Below are 12,001 nucleotides of genomic sequence, written 5' to 3'. Positions count from 1 at the left end.
ACAGCCTGCAAGCTAACCATATAAAGGAAAAGTGACATTTAATTTAGGGAATAACCTTTACAAGTTACCTATGAAAACCATTGCTGAATATATTCCGTCTTTGCGCCACCATCCAATGGAAAAAAAACAAAGATGCCTCAGTAGAAATCCAAAAGCCTACCTTTGGATTCACCACACATGGCTAGTAGACACATGAAAGTGAATGCCCCACTTCAAAGAGCAGGTCGACCAAAGCAATAGCCCACTGCATTGATTTCTATGTATTTTATTCAAAGTTGCTCAAAAAAATCATTTGGCAGTCGGATAAAAAAAAAAAAAAAAGAAGAAACACGTGGTAATAGGCCCCTTGGTAGCGAAACTCTTACTGCAAGCGTTACAAAGCTTGGTGAATCTCCAAAACAAATTTTTTTTTTACAAATTTTTCTAAAAGTAAGTATAAATTCAAAGTTTATCCTATTTACTTAGATAATTCAATTTCTAGGTTGATTGTGTATGATTAACCCAAATAATACTTTACATACTTATGAGACAAAATTATGAGAAATAGTGAAATACAAGACGTGTGGCGAAAAAAAAAAAACATATTTACTGATTTCCGAACAAGTAAAAAATAAAATAATGATAATAAAATAAAATAAAAATTATTAGAACATATTATTTAAATAAGTATTTGGGATATACACGCATGCTAACTATGAAAATAACCTTAGAAAGACAAATAAGCCAGCTATTTTGTTACAGAAAAGTTCAGTTTAAATTCCAGGACAAGTGTACAAAAACTATGAAGATACCCAAGTGACAGACTAGCAGACTGCTAGTGTCCAGACTGTACCTGAAACTTGGCATGAAAAAAGGTTCCAGTACACAATACTAAAGTGCTTACAGTGGACACACGTTGTGACAAATACATGACACAGAGTTCCCAAACATTTTGTATAGACATTCACCAACACCAAAATCGCACTCGCATCAGTTTATGACCAAGAGAAAATAAGAAGTGCATCTGCAGGTGATGATGGACAGCACAAATTGGGGTGGACTGTGTGGAGGTGACAGTCTGCGATCCCATGTCCCTTCCACAGCTCACTGGCAGGAAATTGGGAAATAACAGTCCTGTCACACTCGTCCCATTCAGCCTTCATTAAGTAAACCATCTCTCTCTCTCTCTCTTCTCCCGCATTCTCCACCACCTTCTCTCTTACAACTCAGGCAACTCTACCTCAGATAATCTTTGTTTATTCAGAGCACACAACAGAGGGTCTTTGCTAACCGTCACAACAAGGAAGTGAGCGAGCGATCTAACACAGAGAACTTCAAGAGGTGCACAGCGCTGCTTTATGACATAGATTGTTAGGCCAATTATCGAAAGGAGTCATTTCGGTCAAGCAATTTTAAGCCATCAAACATCTACAGACAAAGCTCTGCAAAACTGCTCTTTAGCGATTTAAATCCAACGAATGTGTCTGCTGGGCTACTCGCAAATCTCACTTTTGAGAAATAGCTGCTGGTGGTGCTTAGTAACACCTGGCAGGGAACTTTATCATCATAAATTATGCACGGAGGTCCAAAGCATCTCTCGAATAAGAGCAGCCATGATACTGTGCAGAGTATACAAAGATAGAAAATGCATCGTCCTCATTTGCTAAACATGACCTAGTTAAGAAGATCTATTGCCTGGTGTAGATGAACAAGTGAACCCAACATCCCGATCCATATCTAACGGGATGATTCTCAAGGAACCAACAACCTGACTTTCAAATGAGGTGTTCGAGAACAATCTAGCACACAGGACTCACATGTAGCGCAGGTAGGGGTTCTTGGCGAAGGCTCGCGACTGAATCGTACGCAAGTTGCAGTTCACGATGTTCCTGCAATAGAAAGGACAAATAAACGTGTATTAGTAGTTTTTAGTCCCAAGTGGGATCCCAACAAATTTTACCAGATTTGTTTTTTTTTTTTTTTTTGCAAAATTTGAAAAATTGGCTTCTAAAGCCACTTATTTAGATAATGATTGTATATATACATGTCATTTACAACAAATGTATCTCACTATCTCTAGAGAAGATTTGTATTTCTATAGAAGGTTCTAAACAGCTTCAGGTTCATGCATGCAGAAAAAAAGCACCTGTGGCAAAGGACAAGTAGGTTATGTTAATGTCAAATGCTACATTAAGTTGTTCTGATTTGAAGTTTTTCCACAAATATTTTATGTGCTTGGGTCTAAGAGGAGGTGAGCTGGTAAAAAAAAGGGTGAAAGACCAGTTCATGTTCATCATTTTAAATGGATGTGACAGCATATAGGGGCTAAACGGGCTTTTAATTGCCTAGCTGTCTTGCAGTAGTGTTAAAAGGGGAAATTTGGAAGTAAAAAAAATAAGCATCATCAAATCCTCTCTTCCAGTCTGTCTCAACTCCAGAAGTAACGTAAAGTAAGTCATTAAGGGCAGAATATCATCAAGAGCCTGCATCCTTGCTCCTGGAGTTATTTATGCTGGCAGCTGGAATCAATTATGTATACTGAATACATTTTTTTTATTGGCATTTGTGAGATGTTTATTTGCACGAAGCACTCTCTGCTCTTGTTATTAGGGATGTTTGCGTGAGCCAATACACCAAAGTATTTCTTTTAGCATGAGGTTGGAGACTTAAGCCCGATGAATATGATACTTAACGTGGATAATCACCAACTGCCAATTTTGATTCGTGAACGGTGGCCTGAAAGGAGGTCTCAGAGCAGACGAGACTGATTATGAGGAGGATAATTGAAGACATGAGTTTGCCAAGAAAATTATTTACCAGTTTTTTAGTAAGTGCAATCCCTTTGGCTTCTTAAAATGCTGATATTGGACTGCAACATTTAGATTGATTGATCAACAACATATGGTTCATTACTGTTACCATGATTGCTAGGAAATGCAACAAGCATGTCTCTAAAGGCCTGTTCACACCAAGGATGATAACTATAACATTAACTGTGTTTCTGTAGCTCAATTGGTACAGCATTGTGCTATCAAGCGCAAGGTTGGGGGTTCGATTCCCCAGGAACACATAATAGGCAAAGATTGATAGCCTGAATGCACTGAATTTGGATAAACGCATCTGCTAAATGCATTAATTTAACTGTACAGTTTTAATAACCTTTCTAGTTATTTGAGAATTGAGACATCCAGTCTGAAAATAATGAAAAAACAAAAGAACAATATCTCTGAAATAACCAACTGATGAAAAAAAAATTGAGATCAGAGTTTGAAATGACTTAACAAAAATGTTATGCCTCTTTTCTCAATACCAAGAACACAAATGTAAAAGTTGCATGATTTGTTGCATTCCGGGAGCAGTACCTTTAGCATTTTAAATGATGAATTATTTGTCATTTCCTAAAAACAGATGCCCTAGATCATAACATCATTATCATGTTGCAGACTCCGACAGAATTTCACATGCTGAAAGCCTAGAGAAACCACACATTCACTGTGGTTTGGGACTTGGGGGGGAACTCTGAATCTTCTCAGCTCAGAAATTCCCTCCAGTGGCAGAGCGTGACCAGGTTCTGCCACGTCCTCTTAATAGTAAAGGTGAGAGGTAACCGCTAATGAGCAACTTTCTAATCATTGCTCCTGGTCTCCATTAACCAGTAGAGCTATTATAGGGTGGAAGAAGATGTTTGAGAGAGGAAGCCCTACTTATGAAGAGCCAAGTAAAGATACGTGCATGACGGCAGAAGACTGAATGAGGTAAAACAAGGTTAGACCAGATGGAGGGTGTTGGGGAAGTAATTCCATTTTCTGGCCACTTCAGCAGCATTATTTGATCATTGCCTTGGGGAGACACTTTTTATGTGGGGCTGGCTAGAAAAAGCATTTGGATGCCACTGTAAAAGTCACCCATGCTAGTATGTCATTGCAAGCAATACGTTCCTGTAGATGTCAGATCAAAAAGCTATCTTTGGCGATTTGTTTTATTATTAATAATTTTATTTATTTTTTTGCTATTGTCCTAAGCAAGATGTTGCAGTGATGTGGTACTCACAGTCTCTGAATCCCAGTGTACAACTCCATGTCGACATCCCTCAAAGTCTGCAACCCAGACCAGTTCTCAATGTGTCTGCAAAACAAATCCAGAACATAGATTTAGGAGATATTCATCTGCAAATTCCCGCTGGCCTGCAGAGAAGGCATAACTGTTGTGGTTGGTTCAAAACAAAAACATGATAAACATTAGAAGTGCACTAAAATAAAACAAAAATCCTGACCAATAAGCTGTTAATGATTGTGTTACGACAAATAACTGATAAAAGGCTGATTTTAAAATGATTTTGTACTTTTTCCAAAAAACAAATAAATAAACAGAAATTAAATCGATATAATCAAATGAATAAACACACCACAAGTACATTTACCACAATCTCCCACAACATTATAAGTCCAACTTATAAAGAACATTTGATAAAGCCAAAAGTAAAGAAAAAAACAACAGATCCCAAAGAACAAAAATAGACAGCATTCATGATTTTTATCCAAGCAGCCCAATGCCGCTGCCAGTGGTTGACAGAAATAACTAGACCTCTTCAGAGCAGCTGTGACAAGATCCAGCTGGCATCATCGTTTTATGAATTAGCAGCCATTACAACACAGACTCTGATTAATAAATGTTTTCAGAGGTTTGGCCAACGCCATAACTATGTTTCTAGAAGTTTTCCCATCTCAAACTCTTTGGGCATCCGCTGCTAAACGCAGCCACTCAGAAGACAACAAGGGCTTGCCGACGAGCAGACGGAATTAAAGTTTGAGCTCTGTGTGTCATATTTAAGTGGAATATTAAAATGTTTTTTTTTTTTCATGCCAATGCAGGTATACCAATTACAACCATTTTGGGTTCCCCAAAAATCCCTTTTAATGAACACTTCTTAAAAGATTTATTTTACAGTCCTGTTCCTCATGTACATACTATGTACTTATTATAGTAATTACAATAACTATGTAATAACTAGGTACTAACCCTGAACCTACCCCTAAACCTAACCCTACCCCATGTAGTTACCTTGTGTTACCAGAACTTTCTTAGATAAATACACTGTAAGTACACTATAAGTACATGTTATTACACGTACTGTAAAATAAAGTGCAACCAGAAGTGTAAAAAATATTTTAATAGCTTTATTCAGTTTCATTCTATTGTCATCGTATGTGCTGAAAGTCATGATGATATTCAAAGATGATGTTCAAAGACTTGTACTTGTACTTTTGTACTTGGTGGAGAGACCTTCTTTTTTTCTAATCAGTGTTGTACTGTGAAAATGTGGTTTTGGAAGCCCTTCGGTTTGAAGGACTCTCTTGGCTGCAGGAAAGTGTTTTCCAGTGTCAGTGACAGAAGGTTTTAGATGAACAGCGGGAGGCTTCTGCCTCTTTAGCATCTGTATTCAGCTCATAGAGGACAGCCTGGAGACATATGTTGATATACTGTACCAGCCAGGCTCTCATTATAACAGCAAACAAACATCACTGAGAAACTAATAAAAAGAGAAGAAGTGGCACACTTATAGACTTAAACAAATACAGTATAATGAGAAAACAGAAAAATATAGGAATTCATAAAAATAAAGAGAGATGCATAGTTCTTTTAATATAGACCAAAAATGCAGCCAATGTTTTATTATTTGTACAATTATGAGTTTCGGTCAGTCTATGTCTTTTGGCAACAACAACAAAAAAAAGCGAAAAATTTTTGCTTTAAATTTAATTTGTATATAGTTTTACTCTGACTAAACATATTTATTGATAAGAATATTGCTCTAATTATAAAAATGGGCATAATTTCATTGATGATGCGTACTGACACTGACTCTAGCTCACTATTACTCATTGTCTGGTGCTCCCAAATCACATTCCGTTTCACAATTTATGGCTAGTTTAAATTACCCACAATGCAATTACACCTAAGCTAATGAGAAAGTGTTTAATTGAAGAGACGGCAGCACATTCCTTGGAGCATTTGGCTTGTCAGCTATGCAAATCCACACTTGTAGCTTGCTGTTGTGGAAACGTGATTCCCCGAGGTCTCCCCCCTCGTCCGTTGACAGGAAGTGGCGCTTGGCACCTGGTGGCTAGCGGATCGAGCTGGGTAGGCCATTCTGAGACGCTCCTAAAGGAATCCGAAGTCTTAATCGCTTATTTATCTCTGGCACTTAACGACAAATGATTAAAAACTTCTGGGATTTGCCACTGTGTCATGCTCTGGATACTGTCAGTTCAGTCATTCAGTGGCTCAAGCACTTCTCTCTCGATCACTCATTCGCTCGCACATACAAACACCCAGATGCTGTTTTTCTTAACACTGCAGTAAGCAGCTGCATGACACACATCTCTAATAGCAGTGCTTGGGAAATAACAAGCCGCCCTCCATCTGTTGCTAGCATCAGGTTTTCTGAGCTCGGCTTGCACATATTTACATCAGACATAGAAATGTAATAATGTCCATATCTGTTTGGAACATGTCAAGCGTCTACACTTGATGTGTATATGTATGAGTGGACATATGTGAGTGCATTTATGTGGAAAAAAATCCTGCATGGAAAAGCCTCGATGCACAGTCCAATTGGTTACCACACCTGAGTCTAATTATGAATTATATTTATTTCAGATAGTTGAACGGGGCTGTTTGAGCGGTGTAAGATTGAGAGCTTGTCTTTTCATCGCATTAGTCTTATGACATGGCACTCAGACTAAAGTAGTTCCACAAATACTGATCTTCAACCATTTTTTTGAAAATGAAAAAGGTCACATGATTGGGGCAAATCACACACACACAAAATGTCAAACCAGTTAACAGTAATTTTTCTACAAACACAAAATGCTGTCATCATTTACGTCCCCTTGGAATTATAAGGTTTTATCTACGTTCTGGGTAGTTTTGAGATATTGAGCTTTAAAGTTTTTTTGTGTTCCATAGACTTCTGTAGATAGAACCTTTTTGTTTTTTCAATAAAAAATCCCAAAATGTACACAACTTAAAATAAAACATCACATAATGTAAATCAATTGCCACAGAATAAGAATATGTGAATAACTCAATTTTGACAAAAATGTCAGATAGAACCGTATAATTCCAAGGGGACGTTATGTTGTTCCAAACGTACTTTTTGTGGAGAAATAAAAGAGACATTTTGAAGAATGTTATAGTAACTATATTGTATAATGTGGCTGTCAAACAGTGCTGTTATTGTAAAACAAAAAATATTACAAATAATTAAAAAATTACTAATTTTGTTCATTAAAATAAATATATTAAAATAAAGGAAAATTACTAAAAATAAAACTATACTTCTATATATATATATATATATATATATATATATATATATATATATATATTAATACATTTATACAAAAAATAAAAAAATTAAGAAAATGGCATAAAATTACCAAAAATTTATCTACAATTTAAATAAAAGCTGGCCATATAAAGAAAGGTAATTGAAAATAACCATAAATACGCACATATACAGTAAACAGCCTCCCTGAGTCATTCTATCTAAAAAAAAATTATTTGTTTTTTACTTTCCCATTATAATATCTTGCCCATATATCCATATAGAGTTTGTTGGTAATTTTTGGAGTTTGAAAGCCTCGGTACCCATTCATGTTCATTATATACAAAAGCATAAACAGTCTTCAAAACATCTCCTTTTGTGTTGCATAGAAGAAAATCAATCAGGTTTGAAACAACATGAGGACAAGTCACATCCAGTTATCAGCCAACAGCATGATTTTTCACAGTTCTTTGAGCACATGTCAGCGTTTCTTTAAATGCTGAATAGATTCTGCAGATTGCGCTTAAATCTACAGTTGAAGACGTGAAGAAATCGAAATTTGGAGGGGGAGTTGAATGGTGATGGATTAAACCGATCTGAAATTGTGAGCTGGGTTTTTACCCCTGTGACTAACTAACACATCGACTAATTGATGGGTCCATTGATTGTGCAGTGCAGTTTCTAAATGACCAGTAATGAGTCAAAGAACAGATCCAGAGTGTCTGAAGAACAAGTACCAAAAGTAGATGCATCTTCCTATGGCTCCCGTACACCGATTTGGCCCTCTTTAGTCATAATATCATAACAGATTCATTAAAAAAATATATTGTAAACAAGCATTCCTGTGAGGGTTCATTAAATACGCATGATGGTTTTCTATAATAAAGAGGATGTCTTGATTTAAGCACAATATTGTTTATTGCAGAGATTTAAGAGTTACTTTTATGGTCAAACTGTCTCTTTGACACTTCATGTCTGCCTTTAAAACAACATGCTGCCATAAAACATCATAAATTTAAACGGTTTATATCACCATGATTATAAGAAAATGGTTATTGTAAAAGAAACGCCACAGTTTCCCAACCATAAAACAAAGGCTTTTTTCCATATTTGAGCAAAAGCTTTACATGACATTGCCATCTCAGCACTCTACCGCAGAACACAAAAGGAGGTATTTTACAGAATGTGCTAGCTGCTCTCTCGCATACAACAACAATAAAGTTATTTGGGTTTAGCGAGACATGAGGGTAAGAAAATTATGACCGGATAAATACACATCCATTTTGTGAACAACAACAAAAGCTGTTATCTAAGACGGGTCCCCACAGAAAAGCAAAGCCCTACTTTTTGTTTTTTGTTTTTTTTTGTTTTTCCCACCAAAAGCTAATAGAAGATACCTGCTTTTTTGAGAATAACAACACAGAGCTGCAGCGAACAAGATAAGCATGGCTTGTTTTAAATCCCAGGTTAACATAAAAAGCTTGCAGCAAGTGCAAGTCAGACGAAAAGTCAGACATTACATTAAAAACAGCGCAAAGGAAAGTTATGGTATAGTAAACTTAAGGACTTAAACTATTAATTTAAAACTGGAAAGTCTGAAAAGAAATTGAATAAATAAATAATAACTAACTAAAACTAAAACATGATAGTCAACAATTCAAGTTAACTGTTTGGTGTGTGTGTGTGTGTGTGTGTGTAGTTGTGTATGCATGTATGTATGTATGAATTGATTTAAAACAAGTTGTCTTTATGTCGATAGATAGATAGTACAGCACCACGTCCCAGTCCTCCTAAAACATCTAGCCCCATTTTCGAAACAGCATCGCAACAGGAGGGATTGGTCTGAGTTTCATAAATATTCCAGTATTGGAGATCTGCATATGCTCTCCGCTTGATGTAGGGAACCTGAGAGACGGAGCAGAACGCTGGAAGACTGCCAGCTCTAAATCTTCCCTTCACTTCAGTTTTAGGTGAAGAATGAATACAAAGTCATGGTGAGTTACTGAACCATTCCAATAATTAACTTCATGTAGCATCACGCCGGCGTAGTGAGATCTGACAACCCCACAAAACTTCATTTCTCTTTCTATTGTTGTTTCTTCCTTTCCTTCCATTCGGTCGTTAATGTGACAGATGCACAGCCAAAGCTTTGAGTCCAGATCATTTATTTTACACATCAGTGACCCAACTTCTTCGCACACTGAAAAGAAATGCTAAAAATAATCAAGGAGCCAGTCATCAAACTCCAAGCAACCCTAACCCAGCATCCATGCATGTCTTCAGATGCATCTGGGACCACCCTTACAAGAATATCCAGGAATAAAATTCACTTGTTGACATATAAGCAAAGAGTACTTTTTTATGAGGCAAATCTTAAAATATGCTGAAGCAGAAGCTTCCACTAACCTTTGAAACAATATGTTTTAAGTCATTGTTTGACTGTCCACTTTGAATCTGAAGTGCCAGAATCTTTGCCCAGAAAAGAAGCATAAAGCAGAATTATGTTTACATGTATGCAGTCCAAAGTCATTTTAAAGTTACATATATATTCAGATATATCTTTAGTAGTTTTAGTGCTTGAATTTAAAAAGTATTTCAATTATTTGCCAAGTCAAATATATATATATATTGCTTAGGGTTTTCACTTTATATTTATATTTTAGCTTTATTTCATTTACAAAAGTAATTTTAAATAATTTATTCGTAAATCTCCCAAGATAGAAATAACACTAGACTGAGAAATGTAATATTGTAAAACATTTTTAAATGCCAGTAATCAGAACAAATTTGACAGACTTAAATTACTAAATAGATAATAAAAAAAAAATTATATATATATATATCAATCAATGACGGCGAAAGATTTAAACTAAATTATTAGATCGAATTTGAATTAAAATACAAAAAAAATCTTGCTAAGAAACGGTTAGTAATACAGTAACATTTGTAAAAATTTGTTACAAAAGCTATTTGTAGTTTTTCATACTTTATTTTTGTCTGCACACATCATGCTAAAGCCACTGGAACACGCTAGACAGGAACCATAGCTATAAACAGTGACAAAAATAACCACATTTGGAAACACAATGGTAAAGTAGGTTTTAAAAATCCTTTCAGGGTCTGAAATCCAAAAGCCCACCCCTTGTCCCAAAGGCTGCACCAGTGCAAAGACCTCAACTCAGCGGGGCACAGAAATCACAGAGATGACACTGAGGATCTGAAAGCCATCAGACAAACTTGCAGTGCTTCTCAAAGCCGTGTATCAGCTCCAAAGAAACACAGGGTGCTTTTTTTCTGCAGCCGGACCCCTGCGGCAGTCCATGAGGCTAAGCCGATGACTGCGCTTCAGCCAGAGATGGAAGAGAAGCCACAGAAAGGTGCAGAAGAGCCAAGGGAGGTCGTTTGGCCTTTTCTTTTTTCTCCCTCCATCTCTGCCGCCCCTGATCTCAGCAGTGAAGCCGCCCACTCGCTCGGCTGTGCACTGGAACCCGCAGCTTTCAAGACTGCTTTCTAACCACCTACAGAACCAGCCTACACGAAGTCAAAAATCAGCCCTCAAATCCTTCATCTATTTCCCCCTAAAAAGCTATTTAATTGTAATACTTCTATGCTGGTAGTCCAAACACACCTAATGACTGAAAGTAAACGGTGGTTTGTACATTTAATATCACAGGAAACACTCACATGAACATGTACGCTGCTTATATTAGCATATTGCTTTCATCCCAGCGCCGATGTTCTGGATCAACAAGCCCTCGTCAGCATGAGGTACGGCCGTATTATGCAGAGTCTGCAATTTATTCTAATCCAACCCGGGGTTGTAAAAACAAGCACATATCTGAAAGCAATGATGCAATTCCAGCTCGTGCTCTATTCAGTGTCCTGCACCAAACATATTCATGCTTTAACGTAAAAGAGGGACAGAATAAAAGACATTCGTTTACCAGATGCAGAAGACTGCTACATGATATTTAAATGTTACTCAATTCAAAGAGTTAGACAAAAGTGTTTTCTACTGATGCACTGAACCATAAATTAACATTAGCACTATACAGTATATTGTTATTTTGGTAACGTTTTACAGTAAGGTTCAATTATTTATAATAATTGTTATAACATAGTAATCTTAAAGTTATAATATAATAACAGTTGCACATACTATGATTAATAATAATTTTAAAATGTCTAATATACATTTTCAACATGTTTAACATTAATCTATACCATTCAAATGTTTCAAAATGTTGGTAGGATTATTAATTTATATACTTTACTCCACAAGGTTGCATTAAATTGATCAAAAGTGACAGGAAATACTTTTGAACTTAAAGAAAATGTATCACGATCTGCACAAGTGTATTCAACATAAATAATATAAATGTTTCTTTAGCACCAAATCAGCAAATTAGAATAATTTCAGCTTTTTTTTACTGTATTTTTGATCAAATAAATTATAGATTCATCAATCAAGCGTCAACAAAAAATTCAAGCTTTCACTGTTTTGTTTGCATTCACAGATGCTAAAAAGTTTTGATCATTCAAAATGAGTGGAAATAGTCAAAGAGTGCTGCATGTGAAGCTGAAAAACGTTTCTGATTCATACTGGAAATCAGTGGATCAGCGGGTTAAAACAGCTTGTAGACCCCAGCCACACATTATATATCATTTAACACATTTAAACCACAGCACTGC

The 12,001-nt window shown here is 36.2% G+C and overlaps 1 protein-coding gene across 1 annotated transcript in view; it reads right to left on the bottom strand.

Moving 5' to 3' along the window:
* LOC113073595 (NT-3 growth factor receptor-like) overlaps positions 1 to 12,001 on the bottom strand; it is an 82,674-nt gene that overhangs the window by 46,610 nt on the left and 24,063 nt on the right. The window contains exons 2-3 of the mRNA XM_026246408.1: positions 4,030 to 4,104; positions 1,797 to 1,868 (exon numbers count right to left, since the gene is read on the bottom strand). Of these exons, the coding sequence (XP_026102193.1) occupies positions 1,797 to 1,868; positions 4,030 to 4,104 (147 nt within the window). The remainder of the gene's footprint in view (positions 1 to 1,796; positions 1,869 to 4,029; positions 4,105 to 12,001) is intronic.

This window comes from Carassius auratus, unplaced genomic scaffold (genome assembly GCF_003368295.1).
Source record: "Carassius auratus strain Wakin unplaced genomic scaffold, ASM336829v1 scaf_tig00012437, whole genome shotgun sequence".
Taxonomy (NCBI): Eukaryota; Metazoa; Chordata; class Actinopteri; order Cypriniformes; family Cyprinidae; genus Carassius; species Carassius auratus.
This window is presented reverse-complemented; position numbering and strand designations above follow the sequence as displayed.